General features: G+C 37.6%; 2 protein-coding genes across 3 annotated transcripts; one reads left to right on the top strand and one right to left on the bottom strand.

Annotated features, from left to right (window-relative positions):
• Positions 1 to 993: 993 nt before the first annotated feature.
• Positions 994 to 1,638, bottom strand: LOC134648483 (COP9 signalosome complex subunit 9). The gene is made up of 3 exons (XM_063503003.1): positions 1,558 to 1,638; positions 1,411 to 1,483; positions 994 to 1,043 (listed from the first exon to the last, which is right to left on the bottom strand). Exons 1-3 carry the CDS (start codon positions 1,624 to 1,626, stop codon positions 1,006 to 1,008), a joined length of 180 nt encoding a protein of 59 aa, XP_063359073.1. The 5' UTR covers positions 1,627 to 1,638; the 3' UTR covers positions 994 to 1,005.
• Positions 1,639 to 8,359: 6,721 nt separating this feature from the next.
• On the top strand, positions 8,360 to 21,295 carry LOC134648026 (tRNA-dihydrouridine(20) synthase [NAD(P)+]-like). Of its 2 annotated transcripts, none has more exons than XM_063502458.1 (6): positions 8,360 to 8,571; positions 8,776 to 8,914; positions 9,567 to 9,899; positions 10,123 to 10,410; positions 10,632 to 10,788; positions 21,155 to 21,295. In XM_063502458.1, exons 1-6 carry the CDS (start codon positions 8,418 to 8,420, stop codon positions 21,275 to 21,277), a joined length of 1,194 nt encoding a protein of 397 aa, XP_063358528.1. In that variant the 5' UTR covers positions 8,360 to 8,417; the 3' UTR covers positions 21,278 to 21,295. The 2 variants fall into 2 exon arrangements, with proteins under 2 accessions (XP_063358528.1, XP_063358527.1); XM_063502457.1 differs by lacking the exon at positions 21,155 to 21,295 and adding an exon at positions 11,095 to 11,412.
• Positions 21,296 to 22,285: the final 990 nt, after the last annotated feature.

Genomic DNA, 22,285 nt, shown 5'->3' with positions numbered 1-22,285 from the left:
CTATGGGACGATATCGCTTCGCGCCTTATTTTTCAAATTTGCCGCCTTTTTCTACTGACAAGATCTGCTTGACCTGCTATAATACACTACCCTGTTTGTTATTTCGGTAGTTAAGTATAGGTTTGCTACACACCTCAGATGTTGGATGCAGAATACTGGAAGCCTGCATTTTCAAAATTGGGGGTTTGTAAGTACCTTGTGTCATCATAATTATTTCATTACTCTAATAGCTAAGCAGCTCTAAATCAAAGGAAAATATAGTGAGGAAACCAAACTTAAGATTGAAAGGTTGCTTTATCAAAAATAGTGCCTGTACTATTTTTTCTTTATTTATTTTTGATCTTAGGTTAGGTTATTTAATAATATGGATATAAAAATAAAATACAAAAACAATACAAGATCTGCATGACCAGCTATATTTTGTGGGCGTTTTTTTTTTTGTTGTACCAAACACTTCTTTTTTTTCAAATTTGGGATTTTTTATGTTATTTCTACTCAGAATCACGAGCTCTTTCTATCCTAATAGGAGAAAAAAAGTGTCCACGCCCACAAAATATAGCTGGTCATGCAGATCTTGTCAGTAGAAAAAGGCGGCAAATTTGAAAAATGTAGGCGCGAAGGGATATCGTCCCATAGAAAATTTGAATTTCGCGCCTTTTTTTACTGTCAAGATCTGCTTGACCAGCTATACATATAAACACATTATAAAAAACCTAACCTAGGGTGCCGCCAGCAGCGGGGCAAGGCCCAAGCTACCGGTGGTCAGGGCCGCAGAGAGAGGAACCGGCGGACTTTACTTTATTATTATGTAAAGAACTTAAACTAAATATTGTTAGAGGGCATATTGGACCTCAACATTCTTTTAAAGACTAAAAAGGACTTCAAGGAACACTATGATATTGATATTATAAAGAAAAAGTAAACTTTGTTAGATTTCGATAATTTTTTTATCTTAAATTAACATGTATTACAATAATTAGTCTAGAGAGGTAACAGCAACCAACACTACTTTAGGTCGTCATCATCAAACAAATCTTCAAAATCTGCAAAGAAGAATTTTTTTTTTCATTATAATCATATAAATACAGCAAAGAATTTAGCATACCTGGAAAGGAAGCCAAAATTTTGGTGACACAAACCAATGCATCCTTCCCATTTTGGCCCGGCGGGGACAGATGGGATTGAAACTTTTCCCGTCAGGTCAGGGGGTGGGCAGGGATGGCAATACACAGTTATTTGTTTCCTTTTTTGCTGACCTTTCCTTATACATGCAATATAAAGGTTACTGTTGAGAATGACAGTTTAATTAGCTTCACTATTCCAAGATTCAAATTCTAGGCTAATATTATGATTATTAATACGGACAAATAGCGGTATTTGTAAGTAATTAAGAATATATAACATGAGTACCATTGAAGAAGTCTGCATGGACTGCTTTTTCATTTGCAGCCAAATCCATGAGAAGATTGGATGGGCCACCAGCCTGCAACATAGATACGACATGAACTAGTTTTTAAAACTAAATACTAGATTTGATTTAATATGAACAGCGCATACTTCTTCCAAATCCATCCAAGGTCCAACTCCTTCGGGAAACATTTCGTCAGCGGCAACGGTCGGCTTCATGGTTGCTGAAAGTTGGGTTGTAGAGTTGGGTGTCACTTAGTTAATATAATGTAAATAATAAACGACGAAGTCCAAATGAACTATTAGTTATTTACCAAAAAACTGGCTGTGTACTACCCCGTTCCCACGTTCACAACAAAACAATACCATAGACAAGGCGGAGATAGCAGACGACAAAACGTCAACCCGAATGACATTTTATAGCAGTATTTTTCTCTCAATTTATTGAATCGACCAGTGAAGTGGTTTGGATGTGGTTAGTAAATTAGTGCAGCCACAGGTATTTTGCACACAGAGCATGTGGGGTTACACATCTTTAATGAAACTTCAAGTTGGGTTGCAAATGAACTGACGTTTTATTTAAAAAACACGTTATTACTTAGTTTACAACAGATGGCGCTAGTGGTAATACATATACTATTATTTTGTTACTATGATAGAAAATTAGATTTACAACATCCTCTCTTAACAAAATAATCTAAAAATGACCTGAGAGTTTTAATCTCAAAAACAACAAACAGAAGCTTACTATTTCAGAAACTTATATTCCAGATATGCCCATTAATTTCATAAATTTATAGTGCTTGTCTGCACTAAGGCTTTTTGTGAGCAAATCAGCTGGCATGTTAGAAGTTGGTACATATTCTAGTTTGACCTTATTATACATAACACATTCTCTAACAAAGTGATGTCGCACATCAATATGCTTGGTCCTCTTGTGGAACAATGGATTAGCTGCTAATTTGAGTGAACTTTGACTATCACTGTATAAGCATATTGGTGTACTCTCACATGGTTTTAAGATATCATTTAACAAATTCTTTAAATAAATTGCCTCTTTACAAGCTTCGCTTAATCCCATGTATTCCGATTCACAGCTCGACAAAGCAATAGTTCTTTGCTTTCTGGATTCATAAGATATTACACATCCCGACATTATGAAGCAATAACCTGTGTAAGATCTTCTATCTATAGTACATGCTACCCAATCAGCATCCACAAAACCATGCAAAGAACTATTACACTTTCTATACACTAAACCATAGCTTTTAGTTTTCTGTAAATATCTTAACAGTCTTTTTAAATGTTTCCAATGAGTTTCATTATAACTATTGTTATACTGGCTAAGAAAACTTACACTATAAGCAATATCAGGTCGTGTTAGGACAGACAGGTACATAAGACTACCTATTAATTGTTGATAGGGATACCTTTTATCACAATTATTTATTTCCTTTTCTAATTTTAAATTGACTTCCATAGGAGTGCTTGAACCTTGACAATTGGGCATATTAAATTTGTTTAAAATATTCTCAACAAATTGTTCTTGGTCAACAGTGATACAATCTTTTTTAACATTTACTCTCATTCCTAAACACTGCTTGATCTGGCCTAAGTCCTTTATTTTAAATTTATTAACAAGTTCAGACTTTAACTCCTCATATGAATTTCTGCAATTATAAAACACAAAGAAGTCATCCACAAATAATGCAATATATACTTTCACATTGTTTTCACATTTTATAAACAGACAGGGTTCATACTTTGATTTCTGATAACCCAGTTTTAACAAACATTCTTCTACTCTAGTGTACCAGGCCCTAGCAGACTGCTTTAGGCCATAAATTGCCCTCTTTAATTTTAGTACCTTATTATCACAATTTACAAAATTGGAACATTCTGGTATTTCCATGTATACATTTTCTTTAATGAAACCGTTCAAAAAAAGCTGTAGGTACATCTAAGTGATTCATATTTAAATCTAATTGAACACTCAGAGCAAACAAGAGTCTTAGAGTGGAGTACCTTAACACTGGCGAGAAGGTTTCTGTAAAGTCTATGCCCTTCTTTTGTGTGAAACCTTTTGCGACTAACCTTGCTCTATAGCGCACTTCACCATCACTGTTAAATTTCTTTTTAAACACCCACTTATTTTTCACCACTGTACCATCCTTTGGCCTATCTACCAGCACCCAAGTGTCATTATCACTGAAAGATTTCAGTTCCTCTTTCATTGCACTTTGCCACTGCACTTTTTCTGGTCCGGTCACAGCCTCGGTAAGTGAGATATTTTCTCCTGGAACCTCATCAACACACATGGTTGCATAGCCATAGTAATCTGGTTGACGTCGAACACGCTTGGACACCTCCTGCATTTCTTGCTCTGTCTCCAGTGTCGAATCCATTTCTAGCTCGTAAAAGCTGTCATCCTCACTTGGAACATACGTCACATCATTGTTATCCTCGTGAACGCTGTCATCTGTGGTACTCTGTGACATACTTCTAGACCAGCTACTCTGTGCCTCTAGAGTCACACACTCACTATCCTCCTTTTGATGGTCTTCTACCAAAAGCGTTCTTTCTTTTACACCAAAATTTTCCATAATTATTATGTCTCTGGCAATAACTATATCCTGAGAATTTGGATCATACAAGCGATAACCTTTGGTGACTTCTGAATAACCAACAAGGTACATCTTGGTCGCTTTCTTGTCCCATTTTCTGCGCTTTTGCTTTGGGACATGCATCATTACTGGGCTACCGAAGATCCGTAAGTGGCCAATGTTTGGCTTCTTGCCTGTCCACATTTCATAAGGTGTAGTATCTCCATCGAGTCCTGATGCCGGTGACCTATTCTTTACATACACTGCTGTGTTTATAGCTTCTGCCCAAAACTTCTTATCAAATTGAGCATCGAAAAGAAAACAGCGTGCTTTCTCTACTAAAGAACGGTTGTATCTTTCCGAAACACCATTAGATTCTGGTGTATACGCAGTTGTTTTCTGATGCACTATGCCGCACTGCTTCAAGTAGTTCTCCATTTCAGTTGAGCAAAATTCTCCACCACCGTCACTTCTTAAAACTTTAATTTTCTTAGACTGCTGGTTTTCAACTAATTTCTGGAACTCCTTGAAGTATCTGAATGTTTGATGTTTTGATTGAAGAAAGTAAACAAAACACATTTTGCTATAGTCATCTACAAATAAGAGGTAGTATCTTGCATTTCCAAGTGACTGATTTTCCATTGGGCCGCACAAATCCGTGTGGATTAATTCCAGGACCTCCTTGCTTCTGCTTGCACTCTGAGGAAATGGCAGTCTCGCTTGCTTTCCCTCGCAGCATACTTCACAGCTGGATTTATCTAACCTGCCACTTTTTTCTTGAAATGAGACACCTTCAACTACTCCTTTATTCATTTTACTGAGATCATTTGCATTAATATGGCCTAAACGTCTATGCCAAACTTGATCCATACTTGAAGTTGCTGTTGCCGCTAGCATACTTATTTGCCTAATATTTAAACGGTACACTCCATCTACTAAATCAGCCTTTCCGATGACTTGATTTTGTGCATTTATAATGTAACAGCCCGTTTTCTCAAAATGAACCTTGTTTCCATTCGCAATCAGCTGACTGACTGATAACAAATTCGTGGTTAGGTTAGGAACGCACAATACATCACGAACTGGAATGTCATACTCCGTATTATTCACCACTGTAGTAATCTGTGTATCTCCTGAACACACTACTGGCACACAGGCTTTATTAGCAACGATTATTTCTTTCATTTTCGGTTGGTAACAAACATTGGATAGAATGTTTTTATTAGATACAAAATGGCCGCTCGCGCCTGAATCGACGTAAAAATCATTCGGGCTAAATTTTCCTGTTGAAAATACGGCACTAAACGCATTCATCTTCACTTTCTGCCTTTCAGGACATTGATTTTTATAATGCCCCAGCTGTTTACAGTCGTAACAACGTATCGACGCTTTTGACGTTTTGACGTTTCCATTGACAGATGTCGAAGAACTCGAAGATTGCGTTTCGTTACTCCCACTGTTGTAACTTTTCTTTTGAAATGTTTTATTGCTACCTCCAATTCGTTTGTGCGAATTTTTAGCAATGAATGCGGTTTCTGATTTAACCTCAAAATCTGTACTCATATCCAATAACTTTGTTTTTATAGAATCTGCACTTATAGTCATCCCCGAATGCTCAATAGCCATAATCATCGGGCTAAATTTCTCTGGAAGACCCGCCAATAACAAAGAACCGATCCACTCATCGTTTATCTCGAAACCAGTACCTTTTAATTTCTGTGCCGTTTCCACTAACTGTGTCACGTACGCAGTCATAGACTCACTTGTTTCTAGGCGTATTGAAATTAAATTCCTCAGCAAGCTAATCTTACGCGTGTAACCGGAGTCGTCAAACAATGATTTTAGCTTAATCCAAGTACTTCTCACTGAAGTCTCGCCTTTAATATGGACATAAAGCGAAGGATCAATGGTTAAAACCATCTTAGCTCTGGCTTTTCTGTCGCTTGCATCGTCTAGCACATGCTGGCTGGCCAAGTCGACGCCCTCCAAGACGAGAAAGTTTTCCACAGCAAACGCCCAGTCGTCGTAGTTTTCTCGCCCTTTCAACTTTGGAACGTTCACTGAATAGTTCGCTGACATTTTATTACTGTGCACTACGAAAAACTACCGAAAAAACTCCGAAAAACTAATTAAATACGAGCTGGACCCGTAACCTAATGAAACTTCAAGTTGGGTTGCAAATGAACTGACGTTTTATTTAAAAAACACGTTATTACTTAGTTTACAACAGATGGCGCTAGTGGTAATACATATACTATTATTTTGTTACTATGATAGAAAATTAGATTTACAACAATCTTAAGGCATGTCCAGACGAAGACAATTTTTCGCCAATCTGATTAAGTTGTCCGATCAAATCAGGAAGTCGATAATTGTCAGGAAACGGCGCAGGATCGGGAAAAGTATGGGAAAAGTGGTGTGCTTTTTGTTTCGGAGGCCAATATCCTCTTTGGGTCGCTAAGCCGTAATAGTTAGTTAGTTAAATCAGGAAGTGCGGACTCAAACGCCAATTTGGCTCGCCGAATTCGACCGCCGATTATGACCGATGAAAAATTATCTTCGTCTGGACACGCCTTTAATAGCCATAACACACTACCGCAGCGAACCATGACTTTGGTGCGGTGCGGTAGTGTGTTAGAGCTTTCAGCAGTGTCCAGACTGATTTATGCCGACTACATACGTAACTATAAATCGTAGCGATTAATCTGTGCAGTCCGATTTGCGCAGTTTTATCTACCGTGTGTATGACAAATCGTTGTCGATTATCGTAATGCGCGACAATTTTAAGCAACAGTACAGGGTTGTACTGCTGCATCTCTATTGCTCTTGCACATTGGAGTGATAGAGAGGCAGAAAACGACATTTTTATTTTCACAGTAGGGGCTTTTCGTCGAATTCGCATATCGACGAGTGTGGAGGGGGTTTAATAATAATAATAATAATAATAATAATAATAATAATTCTTTATTTGGCAGGCAAGAAACCCAAAAAAATAAATACAATACAATATAATAAAAGGTAAAAGTAAATATAAAATACAGTAAAAAATAGTAAAACTTACGACCTAAAACAATGAAATAAAACATTTACAAACTTTTGCACTAAAGATGGCCGTTCTCAGACCGGTGCAGTTTTCGCCAATGTTTGTTAAATTCGTCACTGTAGTCTTTAGCTACCAGTGACAGAATTTCATTGTCAGAGGCTAGCAGTCTCGCTCGGAAGGCAGCCGACCTGGCTCTCAGAATGGCGAAGAAGTCAGGGACTCTCGCGTCGGCAAACATACCCTTCGCACTGCAGAAACGCGGAAATTTCAACAAAATACGAAAGGCGTTGTTGTACTGTACCCTTAGCGCGTTGAAGGAGTGCCTGGTGTACCTATTCCAAAGCTGACAAGTATAAAAACATTGGCAAAAGGCTTTGAACAGGGTCACCTTTACCTCACTCGAGCAACGCGCAAAGCGTCGAGCCAACATGTTGCACCGAACCGCGAGAGCCCTGCGCTCCCTCTCCATATCGGCGTCATCTTTCAAGTACTCGTTCAGGATATGTCCCAAGTACTTGAAGCTCGTTACAACCCGAATTGGCGCACCACTCATACACACCGTAGGTATCACCTCCGGACCCTTCCCTGACCTAAAAACGAGCATTTCCGTCTTAAGCACGTTATATTTTAGGCCATGCGTACTGGCATAGTGTTCGCAGATCTTAAGCAGCTTTACAAGACCGTTTATCGAGGGGCTGAGAAGCACCATATCATCTGCGTAGCTCAGATTGTTAACACATACGTTACCAATATGGCAACCGACGTTAGAGCCTCTCAGCTCCCCGATAAGGTCGTTGACATATAGATTGAATAGGTCCGGAGATGTCAACCCACCTTGGCGCACTCCACAGTCTAGCCTGTAGTCGTTAGACAGTGTGTCACCCCATTTTACATTGTTAGTTTGGTTCTCGTACCAGAACCTCAACAGACCTACAACCTCGGGAGGTGTTCCAGACGTAAAAAGCTTTTTCCACAGCAAATCATAGTTGACTGAGTCAAAAGCGCGGCTGAGATCTAAAAAGCACGCGTACACTGACGTCTCCCTTTTGACATAGTGATTCACTGTGTACTTCAGACCTTTAAAACCTAAGAAAATATTGGATACATATATCTATGAAATAGTTTTACCAGACTCGAGATAAATAATCTCTAGAATGTAATTAATTAATTTGAAGCTTTGCTTGTCCTTTATCTCATTTGTTATCACTGCACATATGGACATCTCTCAGCCATATGATATCAATTCAATGACATGTGACAGTGACACAAGAACGTCAAGAACAAGAACTAAACATGACTAAAACGCTCTAGATAGAGGTTATGTGTTGTTATTTTTAATTAATTATTATAAATAATCGTTTATAATGTTATCTTATGAAAATAAATTAGTTCTTGCACCTATGGTACGCATAGGCACTTTACCTATGAGATTATTAGCTCTCAGGTATGGTGCTGATATAGTATACACAGAAGAACTAATAGATTGGAAGTTTTTACGTTCAAAGCGCAGAATTAATGGTAAGAACTTATGTTGGGTTATAAGTAGAATAAACCTATTATCAGAAACTTTTCCACCAAATCAAATCATTATTTTAGCGTTTAATATAATTCTACTATGGAGAACAGAGTTACTGATACTTAGATTTTACATTATTGTTCTATTTAGTAACTTATAAATGAAATAATAATAATTTATCCATGGTTCCAACTTTATTGTTTCAGATATACTTAACACTATAGACTATGTTGATCAGACAGATGGCACAATTGTTTTCCGGACATGCGCTGATGAAAAGGACAGGGTTGTTTTACAACTAGGCACTTGTGATGCAGAGCGGGCACTGAAAGTCGCGAAATTAGTGTGAGTAAATCTAATTTACTTTATTCTTGAGTAAACAAAAGTATGAAAAAGAAAGAAATTGTATTATTAAACTTGTTCATATTTGCTTGATCAATCATGATAACAACTAATCATAAAATAAAAATAGCAAATTGACCAATCAAATGTTCAATTTGCTATTTTCTTTTTCACCCTGTGCCCATACCAAAATTGTTATACTGCATGAATAACCTTGTAATAAAATTGTAAAATAAGTTTTTGGCAAAAATTACATTTTTGGTACAAGATTTTATCGCTGACTGTACTTTTCTTATGACAGACAACTAATACTCATCGAGACAATTCTAAAAACCCCTAACACAATTAGGTTGCGTTGTTTCATCACAGAGTTCCTATGGCCACCTCCTGTCTCTATCATCAGATCAGCTCGATGGTACCATAATATTGCATTGTCACCCGACTTACATGTGTATGCAAAATTTCAGCTCAATCGGAAACCAGGAAGTGGATCAAATTTAACTTGCAAGATTCCATTACATAGTTACGTACAGCAACCTGTCCTGGTCAACACCTAATAAAAGCTTGTTAAAATCAGTCAAAATTTTCTGGCATAAGGTTTATGTGTTTTACTTTGGCATTTAAATGTTATTAATAATAACATATATAATTTCAGGGAAAATGATGTGGCTGCAATAGATATCAATATGGGTTGTCCTAAAGAGTTTTCCATTAAAGGTGGAATGGGGGTAGCCCTGATGGGCCAACCAGACAAAGCACGGAAAATACTAAATACACTAGTCACTAATCTCTCTATACCAGTTAGCTGCAAAATAAGGATATTGAAGACCCCAGAAGAAACATTGGAACTAGTGAATAAATTAGCAAGTTCAGGCATTCAGGCTATAGGGATCCATGGCAGAACAAAAGAGGAGAGACCACAACATGCTGTACATACAGATGTAATCCGTTATGTTGCAGAGAGGGCATCAATACCAGTAATCGCAAAGTAAGTTCTGCCAGCATTATTTATGCATTATTCATATTTAACAGTGCTTGCTTTTCATATACATTTGTTATAGGAAAAATGTATAGATTACCTTGGTAGTCACATCTTGGTAGAAACTTATGCCCATACAAGAACCACTGTCTATTAGCTACAAGCAGTAAAATGTCATCACTTCAATAATATATAGAGGCAAACACATATTTACATTGTTTTCATTTTTTAGTGGAGGTTCAAAAGAAATAGAAAAACACAGTGACATATATAAGTTCAAAGAACTGACCGGGTGCAACAGTGTCATGCTGGCCAGGGCAGCAGAGTGGAACTGCTCCATCTTTAGGAAAGAAGGTTTATTACCAATGGAGACAGTCATCAAGGAGTACCTGAAACTTGCTGTTGATTATGATAACTCACCATCAAATACTAAATACAATGTACAAAATATTCTAAGAGAGTTGCAAGAGACTCCAAGAGGAAGGCAGTTTTTAGAGTGCCAAACACTTGAACAAATATGGTTGGTGTCACAGCTAATAATTTAATGTTAACATTAAATATCCATAATTAAATATCATTAATATGGTCACATTTTGTGGCACTTTAATCTTATGTTGTGTTAAATAAATTCTATTCTATTCTATTTATAGATTACATAAACAATTTGTGGTCATTGTGAGATAGTGAAGATTTAGTTTGTAAATATTAACTTATTATAATATTATAAATTAATCTTAACAGTGACATTTGGGATTTGGGACAGTACTGCCAGGAGAAACAGTCTCAATATCAGAAAATGGGGATACAGGGGAGATGGCAGGTGACGCCTGAGGATTTGGAACCACCTCATAAGAAACAAAAAGTGATAGATGACCTAGATGGAGTGCAACAAATGAAGGTAAGGTGTTCCCCTATACTAAAAGATTATTAAAATGCATGCCTTTACATGCATGTAAGACATGGAAGGTTAATCTAAGCACTCAAGCCATATAATAACTGTCTGGTGCAAATATTGAACCTCAAAATTTTTGCCTGATAGCCTCTAACTATGCCTTATAGTTGAAGTATTTTCTGCTTGATTATTATTAGGGTAAGAAAGTCATAATAATGGAGTTAATTTGAATTAAGTAAGTCTTGCATCACCTGTTTTCCTTTTAACCACTCCAGTCCTAGTTTAACTACATACATTATATTTATTTTCCAGGTATGTTTCATACGAGGCAATTTTGATGATTTAAACTTGCCAAAAGCAAGATTACATGCTTGGGCAAGGAAAAATGGCCATGACTTGCCAGTTTATGATACAAAGCAGGTAACTAAATTGTTCCGGACCATAATTACATTTAATGGAAAAAAATATACTTCATCATTTTGGGAAAAAAATAAAAAGTTTGCAGAGCAGGGTGCAGCTTTAGTTTGCTTGTTCTATCTGGGTTTGGTAACAGAAGAGGAATTGTTACAACTTGGTAGTATAATTAAATAATTAGAAATAAAATAATAATTGTTTTATTAAATAGTACTTCTAAATATTACAAAGCAACAAATTACGTTTTTATGTTCTGTATACTTTCCACTAATTTTTGGTTTAGTTCTTCTAACTTCAATTTCAGCTCACTGCGTTTAGTTGTGTCATTCTGCAAATTATCGAAACTCTGGTAACATTTATAAGCTTTGCTCAGAATTTCGTCTTCAGCGTCCAATTTTAAATCATAAACTTTATCATCTGCATTAGCTATGTCTTCCAATATGTTTTGAGTAGTAGGCAAGTTTGGTATTGTATATTTCTTCGCATCCATTTTCAAGTAAAGAGTGAGTAATCCTTTCTATAGAAACACGTTAAATTAGTTTCAAGAAATTATATATGCACGTACCAAATTTTAGTAATCCTATTCGGATAAAATGGGATAAATAGCTCGTAAATTCACCTAACTCGCCTTTTTTTTTTTTTTTTTTTGTTAGAATGGCTTTTGCTGCCAGGGCACTTTGCCAATGTCAAGTTTAGTTATAATATAAGGACAAACTGAGGAGTGCACCTAATATGATTTAGCCCAGAATTTTGAATTTAGAGAATTATACACATAAAGATAGTTTTAATAATATAACATTAGCAATAAACACATATAGCTGAACATACATAAGAAATATTTATAGACTTATATTATTTTTATCAATAAAATATGCCAACAGTTTTAATACATTGGGTTCAGAACTAGCCAGAAGAGATTTGACATTACAGGGGAGGCAGACTTTGAATTTTATCAAGAGATCGTATAAGGAAAGACGGTTCAACGGACATTCGGAAAATATATGTTCAATTGTACCTACACCATACCCACATTGGCATTCCGGGCTACCTTTTACATTAATCCTAAATAGAAACTCCGGAGAGCACACATGACCCATTCTAAGGCGAATCAGAACACTTGTTACTTTTTTCTTGAACCTATGTTTATAAAACCAAGGTTTACGATAAATATTTTTTTGAATTTGAAAGAATTGTAATTTGTTATTAGAAACCCAAAGATCCGACCAAACAGAAAGTAGCTTTGATGATGAAACTACGTCCAAGTCCTTACTGAAGCATTTAAAAAAGGACCTACTACCATTTGTAGCCGCCTCTTTGGCAGCTTCATCTGCTTTTTCGTTACCGTGGATTCCTTTGTGGCTTGGAATCCATGATAACTGTACTTCTAAATTTAACAAGTGGCAAGAAAAAAGAGCTTCTTTAATTAGGCAAATTATAGGGGCTTTTGAGCAATTTTTGATAGAATTACAGGTAATGGCCTGGATCGAGCTTAAACTATCAGAAAAGATTACCGATTTGGGCACCTTGAGTTCTATTATATATTTAACTGCTTTCAAAATGGCTACGCATTCTCCGGTGAAGATAGAGCAAACTGAGGGAAGTTGAAATTTGTGGGTTGTCATCAAATTATCATGAATGAAGGCACATCCAACTAAACTATTGTTAGATTTTGAAGCATCCGAGAAGAGTAAATCCCATTCCTGCCACTTAGTTCTTACTGAAGACAGGAATCTGTCATTGACGTCAGTCGAACTACGGTTGACGCCAATGTTCACTGATTTCTGCTGGAACGTGAGGGCCTCGAAAGGAACTGTATAAATGGGGATCTTAGAGAATTTAGTTAAGGGAACCTCAATATTATTTAATCTAACTAGACTGGTAACAAGATTTGGTTTTGGTCTTCTCAGCCATAACGGATTCACATCAACATGGGATTGTAATATTTGAAGCTTTGGGAAGATAGGGTGGTTTTCTAATTGAGCAACACGGAATAAATATCTATCAGCTAGATACTGACGACGAATCTTTAAGGGGGGATCAGCGCATTCTACTTGAAGCGCTCTAATGGGGGAAGATCTCATGGCACCGGTAACTATTCTGAGGGCTTTAGATTGGATCCTATCTAGTTTCTTAAGATCTTTTTTGCGACACGGCTCAATTATAATAGAACCGAAATCGAGAAGAGACCTGACTAAGGCGTTATATAATAATTTCTGAGAATATGGGTGGGCTCCCCACCAGGAGCCAGATAGGGCCCGGATTATATTTAAATTTTTTTCACACTTTCCAATTGAACTTTTAATATGTTCGATCCATGATAATTTGGAATCAAAGATAACACCTAGAAATTTTACATTACTATGGACTGGGATGATTTGAGAACGAAAAAACACATTAATAGGAGGGCAATTTCGGCCTCTGAAAAAGACTAGAGCTGAGCTCTTAGAAGGAGACAAGTCTAAACCATGGGCCTCTAGCCAAAGACCCAGAGAGGCGAGAGAATTGTTTATGTAATGGGTCGCATCAACGACGTTCCTATGAGCCGAATATATTGCAATGTCATCCGCATACTGGAGGATATTGCAATGCTGATTGATGGACTGATCTAAGTCAGAGGTATATATACTGTAAAGTAATGGACTTAAAACCGAGCCCTGTGGAAGACCTCTCCAAACAAGTTTTGAATTATCATGCATGTTAATTACTCTTAATGAAATTTTCCTGCCTGATAAGAGATTATTAATGAAAAGAACAACTTTCTCCGGAATTCTCATGGAACGCAGTTTCCTGCAGAGTACCGGGAGAAGAACATTGTCATAGGCAGAGGATATGTCAAGGAAAGCAGCAACAACGGCTTGTTTTTGAGAAAAAGCTATTCTGACATCTGTTGATAATAGAGCATGGCTATCAGTAACACTTCTTCCTTTTCTAAAACCAAATTGGGTCTCCGAGAGAAGCCCCGAGCTCTCAACATACCATTCCAATCTGTTTTTAAGCATATGCTCAACTATCTTGCATAGAACCGAGGAGAGAGCAATGGGACGATAAGAGCTGAAGTTCTCAGGATCTTTTCCCGGTTTCAGGATAGGAAGAATGATTTGAAGCTTCCACAATTCAGGGACATCACCTGACTCAAAAGTTTTATTAATTAAATCCAAATAGAAATTAAGGCACGCTGGGCCAGCCTTTTTCAAAAAAGAGTAAACAATACCATCAGAGCCTGGGGATGAGTCAGTTACTGCAGCAAGAGCCGTTTTGAGTTCATCTAAACTAAAATCCTTATCCAATAAATTGTCCGATTTGTTAAAAGAGTAAGTAGCTGGAATATCGAGCTCATTAGGAGCAGTAGGAGGAGCTAGTTTATTTAAAAAATCATTTGTCCAGTTGAGAGACGATCCAGAGGCTGTTACAGGAGCAATGCCTCTGCGAAATCTTCGTATATTCCTCCATACTGTCGTAGAGGGAGTGGAGGGGGAAATAGATTCGCAAAACGAGTTCCAACCATCAGATTTCTTGGTTGAGAGAATTTTACGACATTTCGCTCTAATTTTTTTGAACTTGATGTAGTTTTCAATAGTTATATTTTTAGCGTATTCTAATTCAGCCTTATTTCGTTCTTTTACCGCGGCAGAACACTCTGAGTCCCACCATGGTTGAGAAGGTTTATTATTACGACGGACAAAGGGTTTTTTGAGAGGGATAGATTCCTCTGCTGATTTGTGGATAGCAGAGACGAATGACTCGTGAGCAGAATTTAAGTTTGGGTGGGTGACAGAGAACAGGATCTGAATGTTGTCATCCAAAGTGGAAGAATATTTATCCCAGTCTGCTTTACCTAGTCTATATTTTAGTAACGGAGGAAGAGAGGCTGAAGGACTAAGGTTTCCGGGTAAGGAAATAAATATAGGGAAATGATCACTATTGTGAGATAGTAAAGAGATATTCCATGATAATTGAGGGGCTAAATTGGAGGAACATAGAGTTAAATCTACTGCTGAGGAAAACTGATTTGGGGCCGTACGTCTAGTTGGTCTGCCGTCATTCAGACAACAAAGGTTCAATTTATCCAATAAACCAAGTAAATACCTGCCATTTCTATCAGAAGTGCCTGAACCCCAACACGTATGGTGACAGTTCAGATCACCCATAATAACAATCGGATTGGGAATATTCTTTATTATAGAGTAGAATTCGTTCAGATTGGCTATAGAAGGATGTGGAATGTAAATTGAGACATAAGAAATATTATTAATGCTGGCTGCAACAATATAAATGTCGTTAGAGTGAACGGGAATTTGTATGTGGTGGAAGGGGATTTTGTTATGAATTAAAAGGGCGGAACCATCCCACCCATCTATCCTGTCATCTCTTAGCGCTAAAAACCCCGGCAATTTAAAGAATTGCTGGGGTTTAAGCCAAGATTCGCTTATGGCAAAAAGTATTGGATTATATTTGTTGCAAAGGAATGATAATTCCGATTTTTTGTTTAAAATACTACGCGAATTCCATTGCACTGCCGTACACATCTTGTAGTCTTTTGTTAAGCAATACACACAGGGATTCTATTTTAGGAGCAGCGTGGTACGGTAAATTGTCTAAACTAAGGAGCATCAGCAAGGTAGTTAAAAGAGAATCTAGGATTTTGTCATCTAGTTGAGCTTTCCCGCGGAAAGCGTTTTGGGGTTGACGGATAGTCGGAGGAGAGCCAGAGTTGGCACTGTCAAAATGATTCTCTAGGTCTGCGTTCGGCTTTTCGCGGAGAGCGCAACCATTTACAGGATCAGGGATTCTGTAACTATTTATTAATGCTTGATGGGCTACCTTGTCATATCCCGGTTGAAGAGGAGCTCTGGGTTTCCTGGTGATAGTAACGGTTTTCTTGTAGGATGATAGAGTAGCAGAGTCGGCAATTTCAGCGTAGGATCGTTTTGATGAGGGGAAGAGATGAGAGGCTTCACTGAATGATATGGCCTCCTCCGACATAGCAGCTTTGATTTTATGTTGACGGTTGTATTCTGGGCATTTTTTATCGTCAGCTGAATGGGCACCAGAGCAGAAAAGGCAAACTACATCATTAAATGAAGTACACTGCGAACTTAAATGTGGCTGGCTGCATTTTGAGCAGCGGGGCTGAGATCTGCAGTGAGCCATAATATGACCATATCTGCAGCATTGCCGGCATTGGATTACCGGCAAATTGTATTTTTCGGTAAGAAAAGAGTTGTGGAAAAGGTACACTCTCTGGGGAATTTTTTGTCCATCGATTGTTACGACTACTGTTTCCGTGGGGACCCATTCGTGGCCTTCACTTACCTTTTTTTTAGCATTGAGTCGCCTCGCCTTAATTACATTTCCAAATCCTTCGGGCGTTATCATGCCCGCTACTAATTCTTCGATGGTCAGATCTTTGGGCACATGTCGAATGATAAACAATCTTGCCACGTTGAAAGTCGGGATAAACGCAAGGTAACGAGAGTTCTCTTTATTAACTATTTCTAGGAACCTGTTAGCAGAAACACCGTTAACAAAGTCAAGGCTTAACCGATTCCTGCCCACCTTACGGATTCCCCCCTCAAGCAAACCTTTAACATTAATAGAGCACAAATATTGCCCAAATTTCACGGGGTGAAGTGAAACTTCATGTGTATTATCGGGAGATAGATCTGACTTCATTTGCACGTGAATCACATACGGACCAACGTCCGATTGGGTGTAGCACTGCCTACCAATGGGGGGTGATGCTGATGCTTGAATCTTCGAAGATTGACCTACTTTTGTTTTTTTAGGAATGTCAGACGAGATCTCTTTTAAATTAATCGCGGATCTTTTGAGGGAAGACGATTTGGCCATTACGTATTCTTCTTCCATATCAGGAGAGATTGATGCTTCACGGTCTGCCGCCGGAGGACTTTGCGGGGAGTTTGACGCAAGATTAATGGCCGCCATGGCCGGCCCGGGTGATGGGTTAGAAGAACCCATCACTCTGCCGGCCATATGAGAACAATCTGAACCCAACAAAATGTAATAAATATATAATAATTGGACAAATAAATAAATAAAATACTATTTGCATAAAATCCGCCCCTAGAATGAATAAATATAAAAATTTGGGCCGAAAAGATTTTAAACGTCACTACCCTTCCCGCACTCCAAAATCCTTCTCTAACTCGCCTTGCTTTAATGCCCGTGACTTGACTGTCACTTTGACAACTAATTGACATAGACAAGTGTGAGCATAGACAATTCAGTGTTCTTCTTTATGTTCTTTTTAATGTTGGTTGTATTGTCTTTTAGACTCGTCCATCCGTCCCTCAATTTTGTATCTGTAGGCCGTATTTATACTTTCACTAGATGGCGCTGTAAGGTTATTTATTTATTTATTTAAGCCTTTATTTTTCCCATAGAGAAAAAAATACATAGAGTGCTCACTCCATACATCAGTTCAGACTATTAATTTCAGTGTCAACATCTAGCATCGAGTAGCGGAACTATCAGTATTGCTACTTGACAATAGATGTAGCACCGACCGGAAAGTCTTATCTCAACAGCATAAGACTTTCCGGTCGGTGGCGACATCTATTGTCAAGTAGCAGTACTGATAGTTCCGCTACTCGATGCTAGATGCTAATAGTCTTTTTGGTACTAAAACTGATGTATGGAGTGAGCACTCTATGTATTTTTTCCTCTATGTTTTTCCTTAAATAGTTTTACATAATAAAAGTTTTCTAATAATAATGTTGTTCATTTTACTATATTAAGGACTCCTGTCGGGTATAGGCCTCCTCCGGTATAGGCGCTGTAAGGTTAACAACTTTAATATTTCATTACATACATAGATGGCTCTGTAAATCAGTGATGCTGAGCTTAGAGATTTTCTGGTAAAAATACGCAGAAATAGATAGATAGATAGATAGTCCATTTATTTGTTTGCCACAATACACACAAGATATTCAAACTTACAACATTGACAGTATACAAAAAACAATCCAGAGAAAAATGGAAAATTACAAAGACAGATAATATATAGTCACACAGATTTACGCAAAAAAGAGAAAGAAAGAAAACATACATAAAAACACTTTTCATACAAGTAAATGCAGAAATATGAATTATATAGTTGGTCAAACCAAATTGTCAGTAAATAAGAACAAAAAACTATACTCATCCTTTTCTTTTGGGTGCTAGTATTAGTGTAAGACAAAGATAGTATAGTATGATCATCTCTGCCTATGTTTGAAATGAGACAGTCCTTTGAGACCTTTGACAAACTATAGACCAGTCATCATCATTATCTTCCAAGCGTTCTCCCGCTTAGCAACTACTTAATCCCAAGAAATGTCGTAAGCACTAGGTTTTTAAGAAAGCGACTGCCATCTTACCTTCAACCCAGAGGGCAAAGTAGGACTAATTTCACTCAAATTAACGCTAGGCTACAATACAACGCCTTAAGGCATAAAAATCAGTAGTCTAAAATAAAAATAAAGTTAATCTACACCTTGGAATATTTATAGACTATCTTACTGCTCCAAAACAAAATATCATACTGAAGCCCAGTAACGTCGTGCGAAATTTGAAATTTCAAATTTCATTACAGACGCAACGACCCACGACTCGTCGCGCCCAAAACGCGTTGCTTTAGAATTTTTAGATAAAGTTTATTATGTATAAGGAAAATAACGTTAATATTTATACACGCACTTGATAAAAGTTAATTAAGGGTCGCGGTTGCACCAAATCATCTGTCACCGTTAAAGCGTTCGCTAAATTTTATTGTAGGTCCACCTATCATCTTATTAGGTAGTATGCCTAGGTACCTATTATAGCCTCTTGCCGCCCGCCTCACAATATTATAGCCAAGGAAGTTAGAATCATGTATTTTCAATTAGGTTGAATTTCAGTTGTTCGAACATTTTACGAGACAAATGAAATACTAGGTATAATAAGTACTACTTTGTTTTTTTTTTAAATTAAGGTTGAAATTCCATCGAAACTGAGTGTACATCCTAATGTACATTGGGCGGCACGAGGATAGTAGTATATGTACACTACCTATAGAGATCTCATGAGCCTTATTCATTGAAAAAAAAAATTAGGTACACGAAAAGCATAAATTACAATGACAAAAATTGGCAATAGTAGTAATTTTGGGCTAATCTTTAAATATTAGGTATGTACAATACATTTAGGGGTGATTACGTGCTTATTTTGACGCTTAAAGGACTTCAACTGTTCTGTTTATGAGTTGTCTAAAAAATCTTTAGGTAGTACCAACTGGGCAGAGATCTGTACGCTGTGTCGTGTAGTTATTTAGTTGGATAGTTTGCGGTTTCCTGCTGCGGCCGCGGCTGCATCGACCTCCAGTCAGTATGCTCGAACGTACAGGTTTTGTCTTTAAATAAATGCTTTTATGTACCTACCTACGCTACGCATCTTCCGAACATGGGTTCCGTAGAAGATTCTACTTTATATAGGTAGGTACATAGTGTTAGATATAACTAGTAAATAATGTCTGTAATGAAGCATCGAGTGCCCGGTTGAACTGTTGTGTCGATAATCGACTATCTCACTATCGTGTATAAGTAGGTACTAGGTACTAGACTGATCTAAAGATCCCTTAGTTGGAGACTCAACTCCACAGTGACTTTCTATGCTGAAGCTTTCTTCTTAATTTTGCTTTAAGAGGAAAGGGGCGGCCGCTTCGCCATACAAACGTAGTCCCCATGCTCCTCTCTGGATATTAACATTATTTAACCATGGCTATGCCCCTTCGTTTGATTAATTTTTTTAAATTATGATAAGAGTTACGAGCATTTAACATTTTGTATGGAATTTGTTTTTCCCTCCTAATTTTAATAATAATCATAAACCGAAAAAAGTCAAACGAGGAGACATAGCTACGGTCAATATACAGACAATTAATTGTGTAGAAATATTTTCCGTAAAGTTTTTTTAGATCACAATACGGTTGCCAAAAATTTTATTAGCAATCTTAGCTTTCTCTAGTGTAGTAACTTCATCGATTAGAAACCTGATTTTTTGACTTTCGCTCTATAGAAAAAAATCACGAACATAGGTCTACAACGCACCTTAAAAATTCGTATGAACAATTATCAAAAGCTAAAAATATGCAAAAAGCTTTTAAAATGATGTACCTACATTTTGACTGAAGGAATCGATTTTTTTTGTTTTGTTAAAACTTTACGAAAAGTTAAAATTCAAAAACATGATATCCGCGCTCCCAGGCACGCACGGCCGTCTCGCTCAAGCTTAGACTCAGTGACAGTGAGAGAAGAACCAGAGGGCCTACCGCGAACCACGTTTATTGCCTCTCTGTCGCTCTTGTAAATTCGCACGTAAGTGTGACAGGGAGGCAACACGTCGAACGTGGTTCGCGGTAGACCCTGAACCCACGGGGCCTTAAGCGTTACTAATAGTTTTTCTTAAAACTTGAAATGAATGAACGCAACATCGCATCAATGATCGGCCTGTAACCTGAGCGGCTGGGCTCCCGGCGTCACATACGTATAGCGACATGACGTGGATGGATGCGTCGGACGAGCCGGACCACACGGTGTGCGATGCTGCTTTTTCGCTTAGACAACCACCGCCGACTACTTCTATTAGTTCCACATGTAAAAATCGTGTACTTACAAGTTATTCGACGCAGTACAGACCTATTAATTGATCTATTGTTTATCAATTGCTATATCTAATATGGATTGTATCCACAACGATATCGACATGGCTAATATGCCCATGTCATGGCCATGACATGCCACAACGCCGTCATGATTCACGTTATGAAAATGCTATTTCTATACATATAGTTTATCGTTTTATCGAAAAGAATTATTAGAAGATGTCACAAATATGGCCATGGTCGTCGTTTCATTACTTACAGCTTAGTCTTTTTTCCCATCATTGAGGTCAAGATTCTAATGAGTTTTTTGATTTACAGCTGAATGGGCCCGCGAAGGAAATGTCCGCGTGTCGGAGCCTAACCGCGAAATTACGACGCGCGACCGATCGCAGACGACGGCTACAAAACCACAAACTTTTCTTCGTTGCGGTGCCCGCATAATAAGAAATCTGAATGCATCGTGCTATTCGTGCTTAGGTAAGTAGGTATATGCACCCTTAATCTATCTACGCAATGTTTTTTAAAGCTAAATGGTCAAACGAGAAATCGCTGTTTTCAACGGCTGCAGTGTAAAAAATGAGCGAACTTACCGAGAGCTTTAAATACACTTTCAGATTTTAAAAGAACCTGGAGAAATGGAACTTGCTCGTATCATTCAGCGAGCCTAGATACTAAATAAGATGGTCATCGTGTGCTAGAGCAACTAGGCTATTAACCAGTATACCTATAATATTTTTCCTTTAGTTTAGACGATACTGAGGTGAATTAAATAGGTATGCGAATTATTGTCAGTTTTCGTTAAATTTTATGAACTCCGTAAAATTCTGTAATTGATGTAGGTAACATATTGAGTCGGGTCAGAAGGTCGCAGGTGCAGACGCTGACAATACATTTTCCAAATTTTGTGGAGGATAAATAAGTACTATCCATACTTGTTTTTAAATTAATAGCTACTATCTGAATATATTAAACATATATTTTATAAATTTGTAGCTACGATGTGATGGGGCTTAAAAGTTCTAGGGATATTTGTATTGACAGCGACAATGGCCCGTCACGATGTGTCACCCTGCTTTGTATGGATATTATTTAAATGACAAGCAACGCGACACTCGCAACTCGACGTGAAAGGCATATTTTCGACAATTCAATGGACGACTCTTCAAATCTCAACATGTAGCATCTCATTACCGCTGGGGTCGCAAAAATTAAATTAAAAAGTTTCCAAACCCATTTGTTTGCACTTGAAAATACTTATTGAGGTCGGGGGGTGAGATCATATTGTTGGCAGGGGTCTTAATATCAATCAATATATAGAAATGGCCGAATTTAAATTTAAATTCATCATCGCTAAATACAGATAGATACACCACTTACTTATTCGCTCTGACCCTTTAAAAGGAAGATGCACTTAGGTATCTATATAAACGATGCATCAATAAAAGATAA

The sequence above is a fragment of the Cydia amplana genome, chromosome 5, assembly GCF_948474715.1.
Source record: "Cydia amplana chromosome 5, ilCydAmpl1.1, whole genome shotgun sequence".
Taxonomy (NCBI): domain Eukaryota; kingdom Metazoa; phylum Arthropoda; class Insecta; order Lepidoptera; family Tortricidae; genus Cydia; species Cydia amplana.
Note: the sequence above shows the minus strand (reverse complement) of the source record. Positions and strands in the feature narration are given on the sequence as shown.

Coding starts and splice junctions, on each gene's coding strand:
- LOC134648026 (XM_063502457.1), top strand. CDS start 8,418: ATGTTATCTTATGAAAATAAATTAGTTCTTGCACCTATGGTACGCATA. Junction 8,915..9,566: donor CTGAAAGTCGCGAAATTAGT/GTGAGTAAATCT, acceptor ATATAATTTCAG/GGAAAATGATGTGGCTGCAA. Junction 9,900..10,122: donor TCAATACCAGTAATCGCAAA/GTAAGTTCTGCC, acceptor TTCATTTTTTAG/TGGAGGTTCAAAAGAAATAG.
- LOC134648483 (XM_063503003.1), bottom strand. CDS start 1,626: ATGAAGCCGACCGTTGCCGCTGACGAAATGTTTCCCGAAGGAGTTGGA. Junction 1,484..1,557: donor CTTGGATGGATTTGGAAGAA/GTATGCGCTGTT, acceptor TCTATGTTGCAG/GCTGGTGGCCCATCCAATCT. Junction 1,044..1,410: donor CCATGCAGACTTCTTCAATG/GTACTCATGTTA, acceptor TCTTCTTTGCAG/ATTTTGAAGATTTGTTTGAT.